A 24,609-nucleotide genomic window follows, 5' to 3' on the forward strand; every position below is an offset into this window, starting at 1 on the left:
GGGATAGAACCAGGCACACCAGTGACGAGCTAAGAGATGGTGTGCTAGAATCAGAGGGACTGTGTCCTAGTGAGGCCCTTCGGTCGGATACACAAGGTGCTGCATGTAGGGAGGCGCATTTGAAGTGCTTCTACACAAACGCATGCAGTATGAGGAATAAAATGGATGAGCTGGAAGTCTTGGCCCAGTCCCACAGCTACGACATCCTTGGCATAAGCGAAACCTGGTGGGATGAGTCCTGTGGCTGGTGTGTTGCAATAGATGGTTACAGGCTCTTCAGGAGGGACAGGCAGGGTAAGCGAGGTGGTGGGGTGGCGATGTATGTGAAGAATGGGCTGGACTGTGTGGAACTTCAAGTCGGCGATGGCAAAGTTGAGAGCCTCTGGGTAAGGATTAAGGGACGAACAAATAAAGGGGATGTCATTGTGGGAGTCTATGACAGACCACCTGGCCAGGACGACAACGCTGATGAATTATTCTTTGCAGAACTAAGAGATGCCTCGAGATCGACTCCTCTTGTCCTAATGGCGGATTTTAACTTGCCAGATGTCAACTGGGATCACCACACGGCTGACACGAGCAAGTCCAGGAGGTTCATAAAGCACCTAGATGATAACTTCTTGGTGCAGGTGCTAAGTGAGCCAACTAGGAAAGGTGCCCTCCTACATCTGTTGCTGGAGAACAGAGAGGGTCTTGTGGGAGACGTGGCAATTGGCGGCTGTCTCGGTCATAGTGACCATGAAGTGGTTGAGGTCAGAATCTATGGTGACAGAAGGAAAACAGCCACCAAAACTTCAGCCCTGGATGTGGGGAAAGCAGACTTCAGGCTGCTCAGGGAATTAGTCAGCAAGGTCCCCTGGGAAACTGCTTTTGAAGGCATTGGTGTCCATCAGTGCTGGTCCATTTTTAAGCACTGCCTCCTAAAAGCTCAAGATCAGGCGATTCCAAAATATCGGAAGTCAGGCAAGCAGAGCAGAAGGCCGGCCTGGCTGACCAGGGATCTTCTACTGGAGCTAAGGTGAAAAAAGAAGGTGTATGGCTGCTGGAAGGAGGGTCAGGCGACGATGAAGGAATACAGGGATGCTGTTCGTGTTTCTAGGGAGAAAATTCGTGTGGCCAAAGCCCAACTAGAGTTGAAGCTGGCTATGTCTGTGGGAGACAATAAAAAAGGTTTTTTTAGATATGTGAACAGAAAAAGGAGAACCAAAGAAAACATAGGTCTGCTACTAGATGGGGAGGGTCTCCTCACAGACAATGACATAGGCAAAGCAGAGACGTTTAATGCCTTCTTCGCCTCTGTCTTCAACGCTGATGATGGGCTTTGGGACCCAGGGTACCCTGAGCTGGAGGACCATGACGGTGGGAATGACAAACTCCCAACCGACCCTGAACGTGTGCGGGATTTGCTGCTCCACCTGGATCCATACAAGTCCATGGGTCCAGATGGGATCCATCCCAGGGTGCTTAAAGAGCTGGCTGACGTCATTGTGGGACCTCTCTCAATTATTTTTCAACGATCTTGGGAATCTGGAGAGGTCCCATTGGACTGGAAGCTGGCAAATGTTGTGCCAATTTTCAAGAAGGGTAAGAAAGAAGACCCTAGCAATTACAGGCCTGTCAGTCTCACATCAGTGCCTGGTAAAATTATGGAGAGGATGATCCTTGAAGTTATTGAAGCGCACCTGGGGGACAATGCAGTCGTTGGTCCCAGCCAACATGGGTTCATGAGGGGCAGGTCCTGCCTAACAAATTTGATTTCTTTCTACGATAAGATCACCCATCTAGTCGATCAAGGGAAACCAGCTGATGTGATCTTTTTGGACTTCAGCAAAGCTTTTGACACAGTTTCCCATAGGATCCTACTGGACAAAATGTCCAGCATACAGCTAAACAAAAACATCATACGATGGGTGAGCAATTGGCTGATGGGCAGGGCTCAAAGGGTTGTGGTAAATGTGGCCACATCTGGCTGGCGGATGGTCACTAGTGGGGGTCCCTCAAGGCTCCATTTTACAGTCAGTCCTCTTCAATATTTTTATAAATGATTTGGATGTAGGACTAGAAGGTGTTTTGAGCAAATTTGCCGACGACACCAAACTTGGAGGAGTTATGGGCTCAGATGAGGGTGGAAAGGCCTTGCAGAGAGATCTGGACAGATTGGAGAGCTGGGCGAACACCAACCACATGAAGTCTAACAAAAGCAAGTGCCGGGTCCTGCACCTGGGACGGGGCAACCCTGGCTATACGTACAGACTGGGCGACGAGACGCTGGAGAGCTGCCCTGCGGAGAGGGATCTGGGGGTTGTGGTTGACAGCAAGTTGAATATGAGCCAGCAGTGTGCCCTGGCAGCCAGGAGGGCCAACCGTATCCTGGGATGCATCAAGCACGGCATTGCTAGTCGGTCGAGGGAAGTGATTGTCCCGCTCTACTCTGCGCTGGTGCGGCCTCACCTTGAGTACTGTGTGCAGTTCTGGGCACCACAGTACAAAAAGGACATTAAACTGTTGGAGAGTGTCCAGAGGAGGGTGACGAAGATGGTGAAGGGCCTAGAGGGGAAGACATATGAGGAGCGGCTGAGGTCACTGGGCCTGTTCAGCCTGGAGAAGAGGAGGCTGAGGGGGGACCTCATCGCAGTCTACAACTTCCTCACGAGGGGGAGTGGAGGGGCAGGTGACCTATTCTCCGTTATCACCAGTGACAGGACCTGCAGGAACGGTGTTAAGCTGAGGCAGGGGAAGTTTAGGCTGGACATCAGGAAGAGGCTCTTCACCGAGAGGGAGGTTGCACACTGGAACAGGCTCCCCAGTGAAGTAGTCACTGCACCAAGCCTGTCTGAATTTAAGAGATTGGACTGTGCACTTAGTCACATGGTCTAAACTTTTGGGCAGACCTGTGCAGTGCCAGGAGTTGGACTTGATGATCCTTATGGGTCCCTTCCAACTCGGGATATTCTATGATTCTATGATTCTATAATCCAGCTACCACTTTTGACACCCATACTTGAATGACCTGACTGAAACTAAATTAAGTGTTTTTTAGACAAGCGAGCTGTATAAATGTATAGCAGCATCTGTGCTGCATCTGTCTCTGGCATGTATATCAGTGCGGTAGACATGCATGAGGTGTACATATACAGTATGCTTACACCGAGGGATTTAACACTCATTTTGAATGTTTGTGGGTTAGGTTTTGCAGACTCAAATTTCTGCCCAATTTTTGAAAAAAAAAAACACTAGAAAAATAAAAACTCAGTAGCTATAAAGATAAATCAGAACATCTGTAAGAAAATCTCAAATAATTCCAACCAAAGCAGGAGCCTAGATTTTAGATGCTCTCAGTAGATCTGTCTTACATCCAGAACTCTAAAAATTTGTCATTGTTTGGGATAGGAGGAGACTTGGCAGAAAGAATCTGCCAGTGTGCCCACTGATACACAACAGTATAAGGATTCTTATCTAAAATTAACACTGCAAGTTTATGAATCATATTTTATTCTATTCCCCAGTCCAGGTAGCAATCTCCATGATCTCTGAATCATTCCACTCGTTTCTAACCAAAACATGAAGCATGCATCAAAATCCTAAAATGATTTGACTTACTTACTGGAGCTACAGGCAGATGAAATAGTTTTACCTATTAGTCTACCTATTAGTTTTACTTAAAGCCTCTCTTAACCCTTTCTCCCCTCCAGCCCTCAAAATAGCCAAACTCTGGGACATGATATTCTTCGCAGTACAGAATGCCCACAGTTAAACATGAAAAACCACCGCAGTGAAAGAAGGATCACAATGTGAAGCACATGCATCTGCATCTTAATTCTCACTTTTTTTTATTTAAAAGCAATATATTAAATGCTGAAAGACTACTAATCACATACAGAGTTATGACTGTTTTGCAGTCTTCAGTAACAGTACAATATGCAAATCCCTCAACTATGATTCACTGCAGCTCTAAATATACCTTCTGACAAAAGCAGCTACCTCAACTTCTCATTTTATGCAGCTTATAGAAAAATTTCAGATGTGACCCAGTTATGTCACAACCATTTTCAAGTTGTGATCCTTTGAAAACTAACTGTACAAAAAAAGCACCTTCTTACTCATCAGATCTACTCCCCATAGATAGCAAGGATAATATCTGCTGACTTGCTTACAAAGATAAAGGCTCTACTACTTATTAAAATTTCTACTAACCTTGCAAAACTAACAGAGCTGAGGAGAGGAGGGAGCTAAATTTTTTTGCATTTGGACATAATTATTTTACAGTGCAGCACAGCTCTAAGTCCTGAGAACAACGCTGAAGATCTGGGGTGTGATCAAGTAACAGCAAAAACATAAAAAGGACTTTTGCCTGCAGAAACATTTTAACTAACACATACATATGATAAGCAGGGAATTTAGCTCCTTTGTTAAGGATTAAGTCACCACTGGGAAGGAACTGGTTTACGTGAAAGCCAAGCATGCCTTATAGGCAAATCAACAGGACCCTCAAGCAGCAATTTTCCATTCAAAATTGCCTAGTATCCATCTCTCTCCTGTTCCCTCTCCAGTTCCCAGGCTTGCCTTCTTATTTGCCATTTCAACATGAAACTTAGGTATTAGCCTACATTTTCTAAGACTTGGTGCTTTGATTTTTTCCTTGCTACCTAATTCCTGCCCCAGTACCTCAGCTTGATTTTCTCACTCTGCCAGACCCAGAACAAAGCAAAACATTATGCTGTACTGTCAGAGCTATGCACTCACGCTTCCTTAAACCCCCAAACTGGCTTAAACTTAAGCACACTTACAGCATGGAATAGGGCATTTTTTTTGTGTGTGTATGTGAGGGGTAGCAGTTGATACTTGAGAGACCAACAGCCACAGGCATCTCAGCAATAAAACTTAAACGTCCATGAAATAAAAGCATGGATCTTCCCACTATTTTCTCAAAAGTGAGCTGTGCTTGCTTTCATCTTGTTTCTATGAGGTGAAACAGCAATTCTTTTTCCATCCATAGCTAGCACCCATAACAGTTGTTTAGTTACTGTCATCTCACATACTTGTCTTTCCTTTCTGTCTCTTACTTTAAATCAACTCTTCTGGTGCCACCCTTCTCTACTTCCCTTCTGAACACATTCACTTGTACCACCTCCATCTCACTTCAATAGCTCTCGAGCTTCTTCATTGCCATCCTCTCAAAATAAAGCCTGACTGGTTCTGAAAACATGTTGACTTCAATACTATTTGCAACCAGAGATTTTTCTTGGAGCACCTGCTTTGCGATATACGCTAGGCAACACTGGCCAAATTACAAGACCTGAAAGACACAGAAATAAAAGCTGAAGGCTTTGCCCGAAGCTGGAAAATATTGCTAGCACTAAGGCGCTAAAGCAACTCAAACTCTGAAAAGTCACAAATTTGTTTAAAAATAATCATAGAATATTTTTTCTCTAAATTCTTTTGACATTCTTTCAATTCAGTAGCAGTGAAGTCTGCAACAAGAACCTACTATTTATTACACTGATCAATGTCTTCTCATTGTTTTCCTTTACTCTTGTATCCACTTGCTCCATCTTTTCCTGTCCTTATTGGAAACATCGTTGACATCCTTGTACAGTCCTTGTAGCAAGCTCCCAACACAATGGGGCTCTACTCTTTAATCCACAATCAAGTTTGGTGAGCACATCTAGAAGACAACCTAAGAATTAGCATGTATGTATGCTACTAGGTCTGTACTTGGGTTAAAAGATTCATCCATGTCTTCCTTATTAAGACTGAACTCTGTGTTCTGTGAAATAACACTGATATAGCAGAAGACACGGTAATTACTAATATCACAAATATCATCTTACTAGCTTCAATGCATGCCTTAAGGCTTGACTATGGTAAGTGCTGACAATCTAGGGCTTGCTTATAAATAGCAGAAGCGGGTTTTCGTAACTTTGAAGAACTGGGCACTTTGCATCTTTATGAGGAGACTTCTACACCTCTTAACAAGTGTAACAAAAAACAGATGATTGATTACACAGATTGTAATTGACTTTATAAAAATCAGTGTTCTGATAGACAATCTGCTCCTAGCATAACTGTTTGCAATCTGTGGCAAAAATATTTTTTGTGTGTGTGTGTATGAAAAGATGCACTTAACTTAAAAATACCCATCTAATTCAGTGTTTTTTTTTTAGGAACCAGCTCTAATGTGCGTGGTAAAATATCAATGCAGATGGCACCTTCTTGAAGTCAACAGGCTCAGGCAGAGAACTACAATTAAAAAAACTTTAATGAAGATCCTTCCCTCTACCCCTCATCCCCCTTTTTTTCCTGAGGGAAGCAGACGAGGCCACTTCAGAGGCTCCTTCCTCAGTTTCGCTCCCCCCTCACTCACACGGAAGCAGCGCCCCGCGCGGGGCCGCCCTCCCTGACTGAGCCTGGCTGACTGACTAACGGACGTGCGCGCGCCCGCTAACGGCTGTTAACGGCCTTCCCGCAGGCGCGCGCACGTGTGAGAGGTGACCCCCGGCCGCTGCGCCCCCCCACCCCCACGTGACTTCCTCCTGCCGGGCGAGGCGGTGGGCTCCCTCCCACCAGCGCCGTACAGAGAGGGGGGAACGGAAAGAGGGGCCGTGCTCAAGTAGGGCTCCTCCAACAGCGCGGCCAGCGCCTCCCCCCTGCGGGAGGAAATGGTTTCTCCCCCGCCCCCGTCGCGCAGGTCCGGAGCGCCGGCTGCCTGCCGTCGCGCATGCGCAGCGGCTGTCCCGCAGCTCACGTGCTCCTCCGGCGCGCGGCGGGCCATGGCCGCGCTGCTCAGCTCCGCCGGGCGCCTGCGGGCGCTGTGCGCGCGCCTCCGGCCCCTGCTGCCCCTGCTGCCCCCGCGCGCGCCCGGCCCCGCCCTCAGGTGAGGCCCCGCGGGGGGGGCCCGGCACGATCGCGTCCCGGGTTCGGGGGGTGCGGGGCCTGCCGGGGCCTCCGGGGGCCTCGGGTGTGCGGGTGGCGTCCTTCCTCCTCCGTGTGCAAAGCCCGGTAAAGGGCCTCGGAAGGGGACACGGCGCTGCTGGGTGCGGAGCTGCCCCCTCACAGACGCCTCAGTGAACCCCGCCGGTATCTGTGGGGCCAGGGCGCAGGCAGGTGGGAGCGGCGGGAGCTGCTCGTTGGTGCCGGAGGCGGCTCCGGCAGCTCGTCCCGCAGTGGCAACGTGAGCAGGAGCACAGCGTTACTGGCTGAAAAAAGAGATGGTGTGGGGATTTAGTCAGTATTAGTGACCGATCTCAACATTTATTTCTTGCTAAAAGTGTAAGTCCTGCTGCAGACTTTCTTTTGCGTGAAATTCAGGAGTGCAAAAACATCAAACGTACTCTGGGTCTTATGAGCTGACTTAGAAGGACAGCCACAGCTGGCAAGACAAGACATGAGGCCCTTCTCCTCTTGGACCTGCTAAGTCAATATAATTTACTGTCAGTGAGAAAACCAGACCAGTTTTCTGCCATTCCAGTAAGTTTGTTCAGCAGAGGGCTAGTGAGCTTTGGGGCTGGTTCAGGGGAAGGGAAAGGAACCGAAGAGGCAGCGATGGAGAACTAGAGTGAAGTCTCAGCACCAAAGTAAGGAGGTTACTGCAATTTGCACCAGGTTTAGTGCTTATCAAACCCACTGTAAGCTGATTTAATTCAGTACACTGAAAGAAGACTTCCCCATGCCAAATGAAAGTGTATAGATCATGTTGTTTCTAGTGGTTAAACTGTAACAGCTCCTGCAGTGCTGCAGACCTTGTGAAGCCTGGAGTAGGCCTGCAGAGGAAGGACCAGGGAAGCAGGGGGACACAGCAGGACCACAAGCCTAGTTAGTGGCAAATCAGGAATAAAACTTTCTACGTGGTGTAATTCAGCGGATTTTTGTTCTCATCAACTGGAAGCTAATTTCCTAAAATAGTTTGTTGCAAGATGCAATGTTCACAGGACTTCATATATGACTTGGTGCAGGACTAACAGGACTTGCTTTTTAGGAACTGTGTTTCTGTAAAGAACTTGAAACATGCTTTGTACAATGAGATTTTGGGTCTAACAGCTAGTCATTTTCACAAATGCTACCTTTTGCTTGCTCCAAATTATGCTTCTCTATATCCCCAAGAATAAATGGGGTCACCTGTGGGAAGGTTTAGGGATCTTGCAGAGAAGTCTTTAGATATTTTGCTAGATTTTATTAAATACACGGGAAATGTACTAGGTAGAGAACATGTTCACAGAAAACATGTTTATATATGATGTTTATATGAAGTTTATTTATGTTTCAGTCTAAACTGTGAATTTTATTGGAGTAAGACTTAGGAACGCGCCTACATTTTTGCATTCTTTTTGTAAAGTAATTTCATTCCAAAGATGATTTTTTCACACAAAATCTTTGTCTTACTATCACTTTAAGGTGTGGGTTTAGGTATCGTGATGTACAGGTGATGCTCTAGGACCAAAGTGTGAAGCAGAGGTAACACATAGGAGCTGAAATTATACAAGCATATAATCTCGGTTTGTTTTATAGCTTAAGTAACTTTGTGGTTGTTTTTTTTTTTTTTTTATCTAAGCCTTAGCTTCTGGAAGTGGATGTCTTTTGAAGAACTAGAATGACTTGGACATATGGACAACATTTAGACTTCTCTGCTTGCAGCTCAGGTCTCAATTAAAAGTGAAGTGCGGCCCATTCCAGTAAATTCCAGAGAACATTGATGAAGCCCTAGTTGTTATAGTGGGAGTAAGGGGAACTGGTATAAGAGTGAAAAAATAACAAGGAATAATTCAGCATTTACCATGAGAACTGGGTATATGACTGACTCTGCACATTCACGTGTTCTTGGTTCGGTTGCTTTAGCACTGAACGTAATGAAGTCAGTTCAGATGCAATTTCGGGACTTTGATTACAGTAGCGATTACAGAAAAGTTGCAGGTCCGTTTATTGCTTTGAAGATGTGAAACAACACTTACTCCCATTCAGGCAGGGGTTTTAATTAAAACATCAAACTGCTCTTGGATTTTCCAGGGCAGCCCTAACTACCACCCCCAGCCCGAAGAGTACACGAGTGGTGGCAGGACTCTTGGTTATGCCCGTGCAATTCTCAGAGACGCCCAGGGCACATTGCTTATCCGCTCAGAGCCAGGGTGATAGGCACTGGAGAGAGAGGCAGCTTGTAACGCAAGTAAGGCTTCAGATTCCATGTCAGTACTTTAAAGTGCATCTGCATCTACAGTAGAGTGAGGAAGATAGATTTTAGTTGTTCTCTTCTGATGCCCTCTGTTCCAGGAAGCAGTTTCTGCTTTACTGAATAGTGAAAGGAAGCTGAAGGGTGACCTTTGGTGGCTGTCAGAAATGAACTGTAAATGGCCTAGACACATTGTCCTGAGAATATGATAGCCAAAGTACAAAGTCCTGCAGTCTTTACTGGCAAAGAAAATAACGTACAGAGTACCAAAAGTATGATCTGTACGTTGCTAGGTAGAATGCACCCGTGCAAGCCTGGCAGGGATGCCTGGTATAAGCTCTGAGTCATAGTGGAGAGGCACAGATAGATGCTCAGCCACAGCAAAACTCTCAAGTGACGTGCTATTAGCTCTCTGTCCGTAATTTTAAACGGTTTGGTTGGATGTAAACATAGACGCTCCATAGAATGGGTAATGGCAAATAATTTCTGTCCTGTTTGCTGGATAAGCAGCAGGTGAATTTTTGTCAACAGTAGACCTGCAGTAAAAAAAAAAAAAAAAAAAGGTTTAATTCTGTTAGCCGTGTGCGCGCAGGCCTAACAGGGCTGATAGTCAACTGAAATTTCTTAGAAGCATGGCAAGGGTATCTGCCCTAAGTAAGCAGCTATGCAGGATGTCAGAGGACTAGTTGCGTAGTTAGTAGGGTCTGTTAATGAGACTTCATAGCCTGCAGTCAGATTGCTGGTGTTTATCGCATTACATTAAGTTAGCAGTTGACCATACTCCTTCCTCAGTTTTAATACTTTGCGTAGTAGGGCCTTGGATATACCAAGGCTGTGTCCTTCTGTGACCCTATCTATACCATTTCTTGCTGGCTGTAAGAATCTGTAAATGGAAGAAAAAGAGAAGAAATAAAACTATATGCCTTGACTGTGGGATTGCACTTCGGTCCTCTGCATGAGAATTTGAATTAAGGGGCAGATCAGGGGAATGGAAGTGATACTGGAGGTACAGTCAGAATGCAGTGCTAAATGTCTTTCTGAAAGATGGTTTTTCTGGCATTGTCTGTGCATTTTGCTTCTCTGACAGAGCCAACTGTGGTTGCACTTGGACAGAGTGGATGTGCTGGTTTCAGGTGGTCCTCCTGCAGTGACTGATGGCTCCTGGTGCTCTGCTGCGTGCTGCCACACCACAGCTGAGCCAAGGGAATAAACTCTGGGAGTATTTCCCATTCAATTTTGGGTCGATTTAACCTGAACTGACAGTAGATGGATATCCAGTTGCATTGAGCGGTTGAGGAGCATTTCATAGCAAAAGCCTCAGATAAAATCTAAAGGAAATTTACTGTTTCATTTGTCTACCTGTAGTATTAAGTGTGAGATATACTGAGCTGTGCAACATCACTGTCACGCCATGCGATTATGAGATGAAGGAGCTGTGACAAACCAATGCAGCATACTTCAGATCTATGACAGTAAACTGTAGCAAACATTATTTCCAGTAAAATTCTTTTCTGGAACTTTGTTCATGGAAGTTTCACGAAGGGAAGAGATGTTAAATGTGCAGCCTACAGTCAAGAACACTGCAACAAACCTTTCAGCTGACAAGTATTCAGAGAGGATTTTGAGTTAAGTTTATCTTTTGGGGAGTTTATTCTACGGGCTCTAGGTGATCGTCATGACTCGATGGTGCAGCTTGCTGCTGCAGGAGTGCGAGTGTTGAGGGAAGCGTATTGGCTCCATCCCTCCCAGGCTGGCCACCTTCCCCTTGCCAGCCAGCTTGTCCTTGCTCTGAAATGGGGTGCTCCTTGGACCTGTCATGGGGTGATTTCATTTGCTGGCATGCAAGGAAAAGAGTTTTTGGGCTGCGTTGGATCAGTTAAGGGTCTTACGAGCTCCAAAAGGGTTGGAACTGTGGGCCAAAGGAAGAGAGGGACTGGAACTGCTGCTGCTGGTGACTGTGTGTTAGATCAGTCCAGGTGTGTTGCTGCACTGCACTTTGAGGTGTTACTGCTAGGGTATTCCTCCCAAGATGGACCCCCTGTCGGTCTGCAGAGAAAGTGAGGACAATAAGGCTCCTAAAGTATGGATCATAATAGTATAGCTGAAAAAAAATCTACGTGCAAGTGTCTCGGAGCATCTTCGGCCTCGCTGTCACTTCTTTAGTTTAAGATTCTCATCTGTGAAGTTAGATGGCGGTTTCCATGACTCTGGGGAGCAGAGCAAAGTGTTCTGTTTGCTAATTTCCCTGAAAAGCAAACTTCTGGAGTGAAAACTTGTGCTTTTTTATTATTTTTTAATTTTTTTTTTTTTTATTTTCAGGGTCTGCATTCTAACATTTCATGTCCAATTCAGAGGAGTTACGTTGATGAAGTTGCTAAGAGTGCCGTAGGCACTGCTGTTCAAGTTGTCCTTGCCAGGCCTGTGGGTTGTTGATACGTTGCAGTGAGCTTGTACTGGACTGGGGCGTGCTGGCGAGATGGGAAGGAGAACGACTTTTTAAAGAATCCTGGTTTAGATCCAGAGGACTTGATTTGAGTGTTGGATTAGCTGCAGTTTAAAAACCCAAATGACTCATGGTTTGCTGCATGCTACAATTTTAACTTGTGAATTAGTTATGCAAAGTTCTCAGACGTTCTCCAGGAGCCGTGTCATTTCTCGCTCTACATGAAAAAACATAAAATCTTCTCTCTTCCCACAGGATCCTACTGTGTGGCACTGAAACAAGAGTGCAGTGACCTAAACACTGGCCTTGTATGTGACCGTAGCTGAGTCAGGGGTAGCACTGACCATAGGGATCATGCTGGGGTCTCAGTTGGAATATATAGTCTTGACTTTATTAAATTTAACAAATGTCTGGAATGTTTTTACATACAGTGATGAGTTTTAACTCTTGTAAGTTTTCCATTATTTTACTTTGAGCATGGCTTGTATTCTGAAAACTACTTCCTATACTTCTAACTTCTTTAATTTAGAAAGAACTTGAATATTCAGTACTTTTATGTGGCGTAGCAAAAACTTTGTTGCAGCTCTAACAGAGAGAGGCAGATATCCATATGGTGGCTGTGCAATCCTTTTTTTGAATTTCTGGAATTTGTCAGGCTTTACAGAAAGTAAACTTTCTTCTGTTGCCAGGCAGACCGTTGGAACCACCATTTTTATTTATTATTATTGAGTTTTGGGAAAGACGGGATGCTTTATACTCAGGCTGCTGTTTAAGATCTCTGTTGCTTCAGAGAATCAAACACGCTGCCTTCATTCTGCTCTAGAAATACAGAATGCAAGTACATCAGTACAGTGCTGGGATTCTCACTAAACCCTTGCAAACACAAAAAATTTACTGGTTAATTAAATATAAATTCCCAATGGCTACTTCATCACTGCATGAGTTGTTTACTAGTTTAGCTTCAACATTTTTCCAAAATGCTATAAGCCACAATAGAAGGGAAAAGTTACCACTGAAAAGTGGAAGTTATATGTTGGGTTTAGCGGCATATAATTGGTTAACCTTCCCTGTGTGGGCAAGATCTACAGATCTAGTCCTCATAATTGTAGAAACCAAGCTGAAAATGATGTAAAGGTACAATTATGTAAAGGCTCCAACATGGGAAGGCTACTTCTAATCTTGCAGTTGTGGCAGTAGGAGAGAATTCACTTCATAGAGTTTAATCTATTCTTTAGAGCTTCTCTTTGTAGGTACAAAGAAACACAATTCTGAAGCATGGTAAAGAGAAATTAAACGTTTGGGGAAGAATTAGATGCTAATCCAAACAGGTCTGAAATCTGTCGTGTAGCTTTGTATGTTTGCAAGTAAAATGTCTCACATGGAAAGGATCTTAAAAGGCTGTTTAAAGGCAACTGCTGAAATACTTACACCTATTTCAGCCCTTGGAGTGGTGTCATGCACTTTGCTGTGTAGGGTAACATTTAGTCCTGAACACAGTCAATTAGAATAACAGAAAAAATATGGTTACACCTTAACATTATGTAATCTAACATCTAGCACTGTGGCAGGAACAGGAATGTCAAGGTCATACATGATAGATTTTATCCCCCTCATCTATTTCCCAAGCTTCCAGGTGAGAGTTTGTTTGTCAAAGTATCCTGTTCTAATATTTCCTAGCAATTAATATTATCAATACGATGCCAGATGATTATGTATAGTTGCGTCCATCCTTGGATAGAGGAGTTGTTCAAACCTGTCTTCCTGTGAGTAACCATACCATGACAAGCAGAGTAATTCCCCGTGTCTTATCTGTGTTGCTTCTGTCAGGAATTCTGTTGTCTACCTAATTGTATACCATGTTACATTTATGCCTTTTTTTGTCCAAAATGTACAACTTTCTTTATTTTTTATTGAATTTGCTCTGTTGACTTCAGACCCTCTCATCAAGTAATCAGGATGACTTTGATGTCTGAAGTTTTCCGTCTGAGAGTTTGCCACCATTACAGGTGTGCTCTCATCTACAGGTTTTATAAGTTTCCCATCTCCTCTGTCATCCAAATTGTTAATGTAACTTTTGAATGGACATGGATCAAGGACTGGAGATTAGTTGAGTGAGGTCCATTAATATCTTAAGAATAGTTAATGTTTCTAAAAATTACTTAGTCCGTTCTTCTGTTCTCACTTATGTTCCTATCTCCTTGTTAAAATTTACTTAGTTATGGTGAAACAGTTAAAAAAAATATGTCATATGGTCATAATTAACATTTTTTGAAAGCTAAGCAGTGTATGATCTGTCTTTTTTTTTCTATTTTAAGATGTATCTGTATTTTCTAAAATCGTTGCTCATCTACTTAGAAGCCTTTCTTGCTGCCTTTTTATGTGACTTCCAAACTGAGACAGTTAGCCTGGCCTTTTATGTTTTTTATCGTTGCTTTTTTTTTTTTTTTTTTTAATTCTCTTAGTCATTTATTTCTCTACTTATACAAGTTAGGGAGAAATTGCATAAGGTTGCTAAAGATTCCTGATACATGAATAACTGCTTTGTTAGTATGAGTTCCCCTGTATTCTTTTGTCCTTCACTTACTTGTCTCAAATCAACCCTGATACTGGTTCCCTTAGTTGGTTGAAGTATGCATTTTTGGAAGCTGTCTTTCTTCGGTGCTCAATCTGTAGAATAGGGAACTCTTAATGTTTTTTCTGTAATTTTCTCCCGAATTTTGTGTTCTTAGATGATTTGTAGTGATAAGAACCAAAATCAGGGTTGTAGGTTCCTTCAGCTTCATCCTGCTTGTGAATCCACAGTAGTTTTTAACAAATTCTTACTATGGATGTAAGCACCCTAGCATTATATGGTTTCTTAAGCCATACTAAAAGTATGATTTACACAAATGCTGAAAGCCTACAGGTGATGAGAAACACTCAAGTCTTATCCTATACGTTATACTTCAGAATGATAGTGATGCTTTAGGTGGATGCCAGTGAAGGCTGAAGAGTTCCTCAGCTTGTTTTATACTACAGTACTCTTCTCCCCTGTCTGTCAAAAACTTGGACTTGGATTTCCATGTTGCTATGCCTTGAAATGTCTTCAGTCATGAGAAATGAACAGAAACAACAGATAATTCAATTTTAATCTGAAAAAGTTTTTTTCTTGCTTGTACTTTGTTTGCTAATGGGATTCAAAGTGTAAATTTCTGTATTACAGAGACAGTGAGTCCTGTGCTGCTGCTTGCATCCAAAATGTTTTTTCTAACCTGACTTGAAGTACTCTGAGAAGGTTTCATGTAGCTCTTTTAATGGCTGTATAATAGCGGATGATATGATTTTATCTATATCTTTATGAATAAATAAATAAAGAACTGGTGATAATTAGTTTCATTCTTATCCAGTGGATAGCTTATAGTTTTGTAGTGTTATTTATGTGTTATTAAAGAATATATGTTAGAGCCATCTCATTTGATTATTACACCTGAGGGGACTCAAGTTTTCATATTTTACTGTTAGTCTTACCTTGTACTACTGGATTTTAATCTAACTAGCCTAATGGTTTCTGGTTGAGGGAAAGTACACTGTGACTGGTTATATGATGAAGTAGGAGGAAAAGGAAGGAAACAGGGAAAATGATGCCTTTGGAGATTCAGATTTTTAGTGAGAGATGGCATTGTTAGAGTAAGTTTTGCTAAGCTGACAATTTACTCACTACCGCAAGCAGTGTTTCACTTCCTTCTTTTTCTTCCTGCTTCCTCTGATTTTTACCACGTATTCCTAGTCTGTTTCTTTTTTTGTGGTTCACTGTGGTGGGTTTTGGACATCATGAGCTGTTTCCACAACCTGTTGGAGCTGTGTGTGTGAGCCAGTGTTGTGCCAGCTTGGCCAGGTGAATCGGCAAAGAGGGAGGGATTAACGTGAGGGCCAACTTGAAGGAAAGGGTGAGACTTTGTATCCTGGAGGTAGAATTGAGACCCAAGGAGAACTCTGCTTTTTGGCAATCTTTTTTTGTTCTTTTCAGCTTTTTCTTCCTTGACCTTTCCCTGTTGAAATAAAATGCAGGTGGTTTGCTGGCCTCTGGAAATTATTCAGGAGGAAGCTCTCAGGGTAAAATCTGCCTGCTTGAAAAAGATAAATCTGAGCAGTAGTGCTGGTCCATGTTACTGAAGGACTCCTTTGAATGCCTTCATAGATCAGACACGTTTTCTACCTCACTGTTCTCACAGCCGTCTTAGGAAAGAGAATCAGCTTCAGGCTGGTTGCGTTTGAGGAGTTCAACGTGAAGAACTTACCTTGGGGCCTGCTCGGCTAGCAAACCAGGGTTTCCAACGGCCGGGGAAAAGGCATCCCCTGGGCCGCGTCCTGCTCACGAGATACAATCCAGCCACTGATCAGGTTCTCCACCACACCCTTACCTGCCCCCTGCTTGGGCTTTTTTGGCCATTTAGCAGCTTGCAGCCAAGAGCGGCCTGCCTGTGGGTCTCTTCTCTGCACTGGGGCGCCTGCGCTGGGGCCTTAAGCTTGCCCATGTAGTTACGTACATACATCAACTTGTTCTTTTTTTTTTAATAGCTAAATAAGTGGTGGGCTCTTAAGTGTCTCGCTTGAAATAAGAACGCTTCTTGATGATATTTCTCGCAGTTGCACTTTGTTTTGAGAAAATAAATGCTGAAACAAATCCAGTGTATGTTTGGTATGTGTGTTATGTCGCAAGATGACAACAGCTTCATGTTTGTTAATATAAATCCTTCAGAATGGGGAATGATCTTGTTTGGCTTTAAGCTGTTAGAAACACTTTGTTGTCTACAACGCTGGCCTCTGATTTAGTTCTTGTGTATTTTAATTGAAAAGGAAGATATGATTTGCTGCCTTGATTTGCTGTGTTTTGGAAGTGTTGTCTGTGGCTGTTTTTGGAGCAGGATTTAAAGGCATGTGAGAGCTGTTGTGAGATCCCATAATGGGACAATAGACTTCTAGAGCACAGAGATGATTTTAAAAAAATTATTTATGTAGGAATAGTACTCAAACCACTTACCACGAATTGGATCTAACTGAAAATCTCAGATGAACAATTGTCACTTTGAGAAAATAAATGTGACTATCTTTTGTAGTAGAAAGGCTTACTGTGTGCAGCGTAATCAGTCACCTGCATTTGTTTACATTAATATGGAATGTTTTTGAGAAACTGTTCATCAGCAAGAAGTAAAGAGCATTACCTTCCTGACATTAAGTATGACTTGTGTAGTTGCAAGATGACTCTCAGAAGTATAATCTCTATTTTCCTTTTTTCTTCTTTTTATTAAAGCAGAAATGTAGTTTACCAAACAAGGTTCCTTACAGTTGCACCTCAACAGCAGGGAAGTGTTAAAGAAGAACCAGTGTCAGAAAGTCTAAACAGACAGGCATGGCAGTTTGACTGGGCATTAAATAAGCTGGATAACTCTGTCAGAAAAACTGGCCGCATCCCGAAAACCCTTCTACTAAGAGTCTTCCAGGAAATATGCAAAGAAGGTAAGCTGCTTCCAATTCAAGTTAAAGCTAAAGCTGTGATAAAACAGTTCATCAAACCAAGGAAATTTCTGAAGGAGTTCTGGTTATATTTTGCCTTTTGGATGTTGTTTAACCTTCTGCATGTATTGATGAACAGACTTTAAATGCTTTAGAGATACTATTCTGCTTTAAATGCACACATTTTCTTTTCAAGGGTTTTTTGTCTTTGGGAGTTTATACAACTTGCAAAAATTGAGTCTACTTTTAAGAAATCTTATCACGCTGCTCTGGTTATTACAGTGTTTTTTTTTCTGGTAATGTTACACTTTTCTCATATAACTGTGTTCTGAACTCTTAACAGGGATTGTATCTGTCTACTTTATACAGTATATTTTATGTCTGTAGGAAGCCATGCTGTCCTTGAGAGGTCATCTGTTTTAAAATGGAACTATGCAGGGAAATGTGGAAATCTGTCCCCAGGTTTCCCCATTATCAGATAGCTGTGGATATTCAGATTAAAAAAGCTTTATTTGTTTATTTTTCAATAAAACAAAAATAAACAACTGAGGCGTTGTTTGTTCTGATGGATTCAATATTCCTTTGTCTAAAAATAGCCAGACTATATTAATCATTTGCAAATCAGGTAGCACAGTTGAGATTTGGTACCTGTTAGGATGAGTCAGCGGAGATATTTTATGAATTGAGGTGTTGAATTGAGATGAGAACTTTGAGTATACTGAACAATGACAACATGTATTATTTTGTTTTAATTTTAAACTTTGCTGTCTATCCTGAAGTTATTGGCTTACTTATATATTTGGGTAGTGGTCTTAAAGTTTTGTAGCTCACTGGTTAATAGATGAGTTTTCAATTCATTCTTTTTGTTGAACTTTTTTAGTTTGTCTTCTGCTTGTGATATCCTTTCTGACTACTTTTTCTTTTTTAGATATAAATTTATTAATTGCAAATGTGGATAAGCAAAGATTTTATGCCTCTAAGCTTATCTGCAGCCACAGTTCTTCATGATTTTTGATCAGTTAGAGTTTTTTTAGGAAGCATGTTAGTAAAGAGTTTAATCGCTCATAGTGGTTTCCTTTCGTTATTTAAGTATTTTTCATTTGGTTGGGCTTTGGGATTCATGAAAACAACAAGCTTCAAAAGGTTGTACTAGGCCTCCATTAAAATAAATGACAAATCTTAATTTGAAAAAGTCCTTTTTTTGTAACAACCTTGAAAGCAAATTTAGCAAACTGTGGAGTCTTATTTACTGTTTATTTTTTAAAATATGTGTTTTAATGTTCTTCCATTTGTAACTATAACACAAAAAATACCCGAACAGTGTGCTTGATGCTGATCTCATCTTACACCTCTCTGTACTCATACTGCTGATCTTTTTTCCAGTTTCTTTTGATTTTGAAGTACTAAACCACTAGTATAAAGTATGTGTAAAACACTGGCATCATGAAATGGGAGATGTGTTGGCATTTTTACCACACTAACTTGATTGTATGCAGAGATTTAAAAGTTATGTTGTATGAAGTATGTTTCATTTCCCGTCACTCCATGATGTTTTCACAAGCTCAAATCAGCACTTGCAATTTGTACCTGCCCTCTCTAGCTATTTTATCTTATTTATCTTTTCTCATTATTTAGTTTTTTCCCCCACTCCTGTGTGTTTCTTTCCAGATGAGCTTACTCTGATAAATAACATTTTTGATTGCTCTATTCAAACCCAGTTTACGATATTGATGTGATATCCCACATTTGTTGGTCCTTTTGTGTATCAGATCTAATTCTAGATGGTATTATACCTTTCTGTTCTTGAGTTTTTTTTCTTTTTTGCCATTACTTTATAGCTGTATAGCTGTTCTTATAGCTCTGTATAATTGAAAGCTCTACTTAGAGAGGTAAGAAGGAGCTGGAGATATTGTTAGTGGCAACAGCTCCTGCCTTTATGCTGGGCTGTACACAACTTCAGAGTGTTGGCATGAAGACTCGGAAGTTGTTTTCAGAGCATTTGTGATGCTGTAGACTTCAGGTGATTTTGGAAGTCTGAATCATGCAAGTCTTCGTGTATGTTTCTGTTTGGGATAGGAAACCTTAAATAACTTTTTTAACATTTAGCTTGTATGCAAACATACATCTGTGTGATTTTTTTTTAGTATCCTGCTTTCTAAAGGAACCCTCCTTTTTATTATAAATGTCTGTGTTTCCTTATAAAGATGTGATTGAAAAAATCTTCTGTCTCCAATTTACTGGATAATCTGTGAGGGATCCTGCAAGCTCTACCCAGCTTTGCCTCAGGAGTAGTAGTAAAGTCCAACGCAGTCAGCTGAGTCCGTAGTTCGGTTTTTGACATCGCTAGGGTTGCGTACAGAAGTTGGATGATGTAAACATTTTTAGCTTTCTTCATTATTCTCTTGATATAAATTAACTCATTTATTTTATGTTGAGCAGAAATGAAAACGGGTGCTAATGGAAATGGGGAATTAAATTTGGGATGTCTCAGAATACCTGTTTTGAAATAGTATGGAATTGGTATGAAGTATTTTGCAATTGTAGAGATTTGCCAAAAAGTTGTGTCCCTGTTAGGATTAGTGGGAAATACAAACTACCTGACCACCTGAGTTTAGTATTTTGTGTTGCACTTCTATTTTTTCTGTTCACCATAGCTCAGTATTGTGCTAAGTGATAGGTTTTATCATGAACCTTCTGCAGTGCATAATAGTGTCATTGCTTAATCATTTGGGTATCCTGTTCAGTAGAAAAGTTCAGTCTTGAAAACTTATATATGAAATGCTTAAATGTTTAAATGGATCAGTCTCAATTTTTATATTAAATGCATAATTCCTTGTAAAGAAATTTGTCTGTGTACCATTTAAACATGAGGGTTTTTTCTCTCTCCGTTTTTCACTTCTATTCCTAATGATGGTCTAATGTTAGCGCTGGAGAAAGGATTCCGAGATACCATTCATACTGCTTGCCAGCAACCTCTCTTTTCAGCTTTAAACTTTAGTTATTTTACTATATAAATAAAAATTGGAGGTTAACAGCAATAGCATAGCGACAAGAGAAGAGCCTGAATAAAAAGGCAAAATGAGTAGGGTTATAGAGTTTTTTCCTTTCTGGGCAATTTGAAAGCTTGTTTATTGATCTTCATTGATGACACTAAAAAATAAAAACAGCTTCTGTCAGGTGGATGAGCTATGATAGTGTCTTGTCATCTTCTTCATGCTACCTTGTTTCTATTAAGTCCTGACATGGCATATACACTTGTAGAACTTGGTAGGTAAGGTGTGAATTGCGTAGGGGTTCATTGAATATTTGTCACATTTGAAGAGAGATGCACTGTGATTCTTAAGGTGTGTGAACTCTTTTCTACTGGAAGACTGAAACCCAACTTCCTATTCAGGAGCTATAAATAGATGTAAAAATAAATAATTGTTGTAACGCTATTTGGAAGGATGGATGCCTAGCACTTCAGAAGTATATACGATTACTTGGACAGGTTACCATCAGAAACTAAAAGTCCTAAATTTAGACAGTAATATTCTATAAATATACGTGAAAGTTCCTTCAGTGTTATCTTTGAAATGAATCCCAAAAAGAGTAAAAGTTAGAAATAAATACACTTATTGAAAGATATAGTTCCCAGTGGTTCTTACATCTGACAGACTTCTGGCATTGTTGCTTCTGTGTGTGTGTTTGAGTGACTACTTCTGCTTTACTTGAATTGGACCTATTAATAATGTTATTTTTTACTGCAGGGTGTCCAGGGAGTAATCAGATCTTGCTTTTGTTGCGAAGTTGTGGTGCTCTGTTACCAGAGGTATTGTCATCTGAAAGAACAGAACTAGCCCATGCGATATGGGACAAGATGAAAGAGCTGGGTAGGTTAATTTTGGTAGTCCTTCCTGCTGGAATAGCTGCGTGCTTTAGTTGCTTTCTTTGTAATAGAAGATTGAATGCATCTTAATAGTGTTTAAATGTTAGGTTATAATGGCAAAACCTCATTAGTAAATAAATGCTAGGTTTTCTTATTCAGGTGAGAGACTTATTTCTTATTCTGGGAGTTATACTGACATCTAGGGGTGTTTATAAAAAAATCTAAAGATTTCTTTTTGTGATGCTTAAATCAGACTTTCACTTGATTTTGATTGTTGTAAGAATGTATTGTACATCTTTTAGATGTTATGTTGATATAGGTAGGCTGAGTATTCATAGTGCTACCAGCTATTTTATCAGATGATTTTTAATTTTAAGTTAGTCATTTATCTATAAACGTTGCATAGATTAACCGATTCTTGATAGTAATAGTACTAAATGTGTAAAATAAATACACCTGTAGAGGCTGCAGAATAGTGTGCACACCAGCAGCAGTGTTCCTGTGCTCTTGTTATGTTTTAGTCTTTTACAACCAAATGTGCGCTGTTAAATAGATGCCTGTTACTGTAAAGGTGGATAAAAGGAAGCAGACTGATTATAAATAAAGATTATCCAGAATAAAATTGATAAGAAATTAATTACCTAAGAAAGCTGTAAAATCATGTCAAATTTAGAGCATCTACGTTCAGTGACAACGGTTGAAATATTTCCTTAGGTGCTGTCTATGATACAAGCCATTATAATGCTTTACTTAAAGTCTACCTTCAGAATGAGCATAAATTTTCTCCAACGGAATTCTTGGCCAGAATGGAGGAAGCTAATGTGCAGCCAAATCGAGTAGGTATTTTTAATAGTATTTTTTGGTTAATATTTATTGGATAGAAATCACTAACTTCCCTTTTTTGTTTTCTGTAGGTTACATACCAAAGGTTGATTGCTGCTTATTGCAATGAGGGTGACATTGAAGGAGCGAGGTATTCTTTTGCACTCACATTTAAAGAGATTTCTAAGAAATCTGTTTATTATATTCCCCACCATTAGTGTTAAAACTCATTTCAGAGTAATTCTTAGAAACTTAGTAAAGCAAAGAGGATACAATATAATTTATTTGAGTACTGAATAGCAGCTTTTTAGAGATAGCTGGAACCTACATCACAAAAATGAAAATAAGCCATAGATATGTGTTCAGATCAAATTGTATTGAAGTTGCTCAGAAAATAACTTGTTTTGTCATTTTTAGAGCAGGTGTGGAACAAGTATGAAGTTATAAAAGCTTACTGCCTATGTAAGAAAATGGCTACTTGCGAGGGCATTTAAGAGCGAAGTGGCCTAAGGAGTAAATAGTGGTAATTCTTTTTTGTTACACAGGGCTCACTGGATATTCTATCTAACATTAGTTGCATTAATTTTTAGCAACGTTAAGTTGCAACAGTGAGATTGCTGGACATGTATAATAAGGAAAAAGGAAAATAGAAACAAACAAAAAAAATCTCAGCCCCATTCTTTTGCCTATGCATATTTCGAAATGACAAATATATTTCATATGAAAAAAGACCTTATTATGCAGCATGCCTAGATAAAATAACTCAGTGACATCAGTATTTGTTTGATACAGTACTTGTCCAACAGCACAGTTATAGCTCAGTAGTTTCTTTTCAAATAAAAAAAAAAAATCGTCTTTTTTTTCTTTTCTCAGTAAGATTCTTGGATTTATGAAGAACAAAGATCTCCCAATCACTGAAGCAGTATTCAGTAGCCTTGTGAAAGGTCATGCAAGATCAGGGTAATGTTAATACCTTTTTAAAAAAAAAAATTACTTTTTACTTTTATATTTTACTATAATGTAAAGTGATATTGTACAGGAAATTTGCATGCCACAAAGTAGCATAGTGGTTTTGCATAATATAAAAGATTGTCTTTCTATGCATTTTTGAAGCAAACAGGGCTATGTAGCAAAGAAAACATTTTTTCTTGTTTCTGAAAATGTTGTATTTCAAGATAAATTACTGTACTTCTGTATTGTTTGAAAATTTGCTGCATTTAAACTTTTGAACTTTGTCAACTGTTGAAAGTTTTCTAAGTAATACGATTTGTGCTTTGATGTTTTAGGGTTTGCTTAGTTAAATAGGTTTCTCTGTACTTGTTGCAGCCTTTGTTTCCGATTCTTAAAACCTTAATGAAGAAAGGTGGAAGTGACAATAAACAATTGTGATTAAATCCACTGAGAGTCTTTCTTTTGAATTCTTTTAGAGATATCAAGAGTGCAGAAAATATCCTTTCAGTGATGAAGATGGCTGGTGTTGAGCCAGGTCCAGACACCTATTTATCACTACTGAATGTATATGCTGAAAAGGGTGATGCTGATAGCATCAAGAAGGTATTGTGAGTTTGAGTTTAAATACAATTCGTTTGATCTTTTGTTCAATTTAACTTCAAAATGCTTTTTATCCATACAGGAGGAGTCATACAGATTTTTTAAACTTGTTTCCTCATAGCAAAAATTAATTTTTTTTTGCATCTGAATAGCCAGTTGACTGAAAGCAGTCTCATACTTTATGAAAAATATTTGTCTATTGATGCTTGCTTTTCACACTATGAGAAGACATGGTGAATAATGTTTGCCAGTGAGTGATTTAATAATTCTGAGTTTTTTCAAGAGGCAATGATTGTATATGATATATATAAAAGTAAACCTTGATTATCCTGCTCTCATTGAAAGCATAGAATGCTTCCAGTAAAACTGTGTTTTGTTTTTTTTTTTTTTTAAGGAGAGTTCATACCTGCAACTTACATATTCATAGTGTCTGAATAAGATAATGCTGCTTTACAGCCCTTCATGTAGTTGATCATTTTAAGTTTTGTTCTTTTTATTTTTAAATCAAGGAAATATTTGGAAAGGAATGAGAACATAAAATTGATTTGATTTTAATAAATAGTAGTAGTATTAGATGGAGAGGACCAAATCAAGGAAGAAATGGGAAACATATTACTGTCCTGGGGCATACATATTAAATCTTCATCAAGCAACCTTCTCCCATACACTAGCAAAATTTTTATTAATCATTCTCCCCTTCTCATAGTGATTTCTTCTGAAAGTCATTCCATGACGGGTGGGAATACCACTGGTGTTTTCATATATTATTAGGTATTAGAAAAAATATTGTTGTATCCCTTATATCTTTCCCTTTTTACATTCTGAGTGTGTTTGACACTCTCTAGATCTTCGGTATTCTCTACCATATTCCTTGTACCTAAACCCATGGTTCAAAAAAAAAAAAAAGAGGTGGGGGGAGAGGCATGGACCACAACCACCAGCTTTTGTAAATTTTATTATTTTAATGTATTCTGTTTGAAGTCAGTATAGAGTTTATTAAAGTTAAATATCTTATTGTTTTCAGACTCTAGAAGAGGTTGAGAAGACTGAAGGGTACCTTATGGATAGGATTTTGATGCAGGTGATTTTTAGCCTTGCCAAGGCTGGATATCCTCAGTACATCGAAGATATTAAAGAACGCATAAGATTTGAAAAGGAATTAATTCCAGGTATGTACTTGGTTACTGTGGTACTTTGCTGCTCAGGATGGAGGAGGAAAGCATTTTTTTTTCCACCCAAGAGTACCTAATGCCACCAAAAATAGGTAATTTT

General features: G+C 40.4%; 1 protein-coding gene across 2 annotated transcripts in view; it reads left to right on the forward strand.

The window, feature by feature from the left end:
- Positions 1-6,693: 6,693 nt before the first annotated feature.
- Positions 6,694-24,609, forward strand: part of LRPPRC (leucine rich pentatricopeptide repeat containing) — a 93,184-nt gene continuing 75,268 nt past the window's right edge. The window contains exons 1-8 of one of the 2 annotated variants that reach the window (XM_040551081.1): positions 6,694-6,874; positions 16,897-17,099; positions 20,846-20,968; positions 21,679-21,800; positions 21,879-21,937; positions 22,660-22,746; positions 23,214-23,340; positions 24,362-24,506. In XM_040551081.1, coding sequence (XP_040407015.1) covers positions 6,771-6,874; positions 16,897-17,099; positions 20,846-20,968; positions 21,679-21,800; positions 21,879-21,937; positions 22,660-22,746; positions 23,214-23,340; positions 24,362-24,506 — 970 coding nt within the window. In that variant the 5' untranslated portion in view covers positions 6,694-6,770. Of the gene's footprint in view, positions 6,875-16,893; positions 17,100-20,845; positions 20,969-21,678; positions 21,801-21,878; positions 21,938-22,659; positions 22,747-23,213; positions 23,341-24,361; positions 24,507-24,609 lie in introns of both variants that reach the window. The other variant, XM_040551080.1, reaches the window with a different exon arrangement.

This window comes from Cygnus olor, chromosome 3 (assembly GCF_009769625.2).
Source record: "Cygnus olor isolate bCygOlo1 chromosome 3, bCygOlo1.pri.v2, whole genome shotgun sequence".
Classification (NCBI taxonomy): domain Eukaryota; kingdom Metazoa; phylum Chordata; class Aves; order Anseriformes; family Anatidae; genus Cygnus; species Cygnus olor.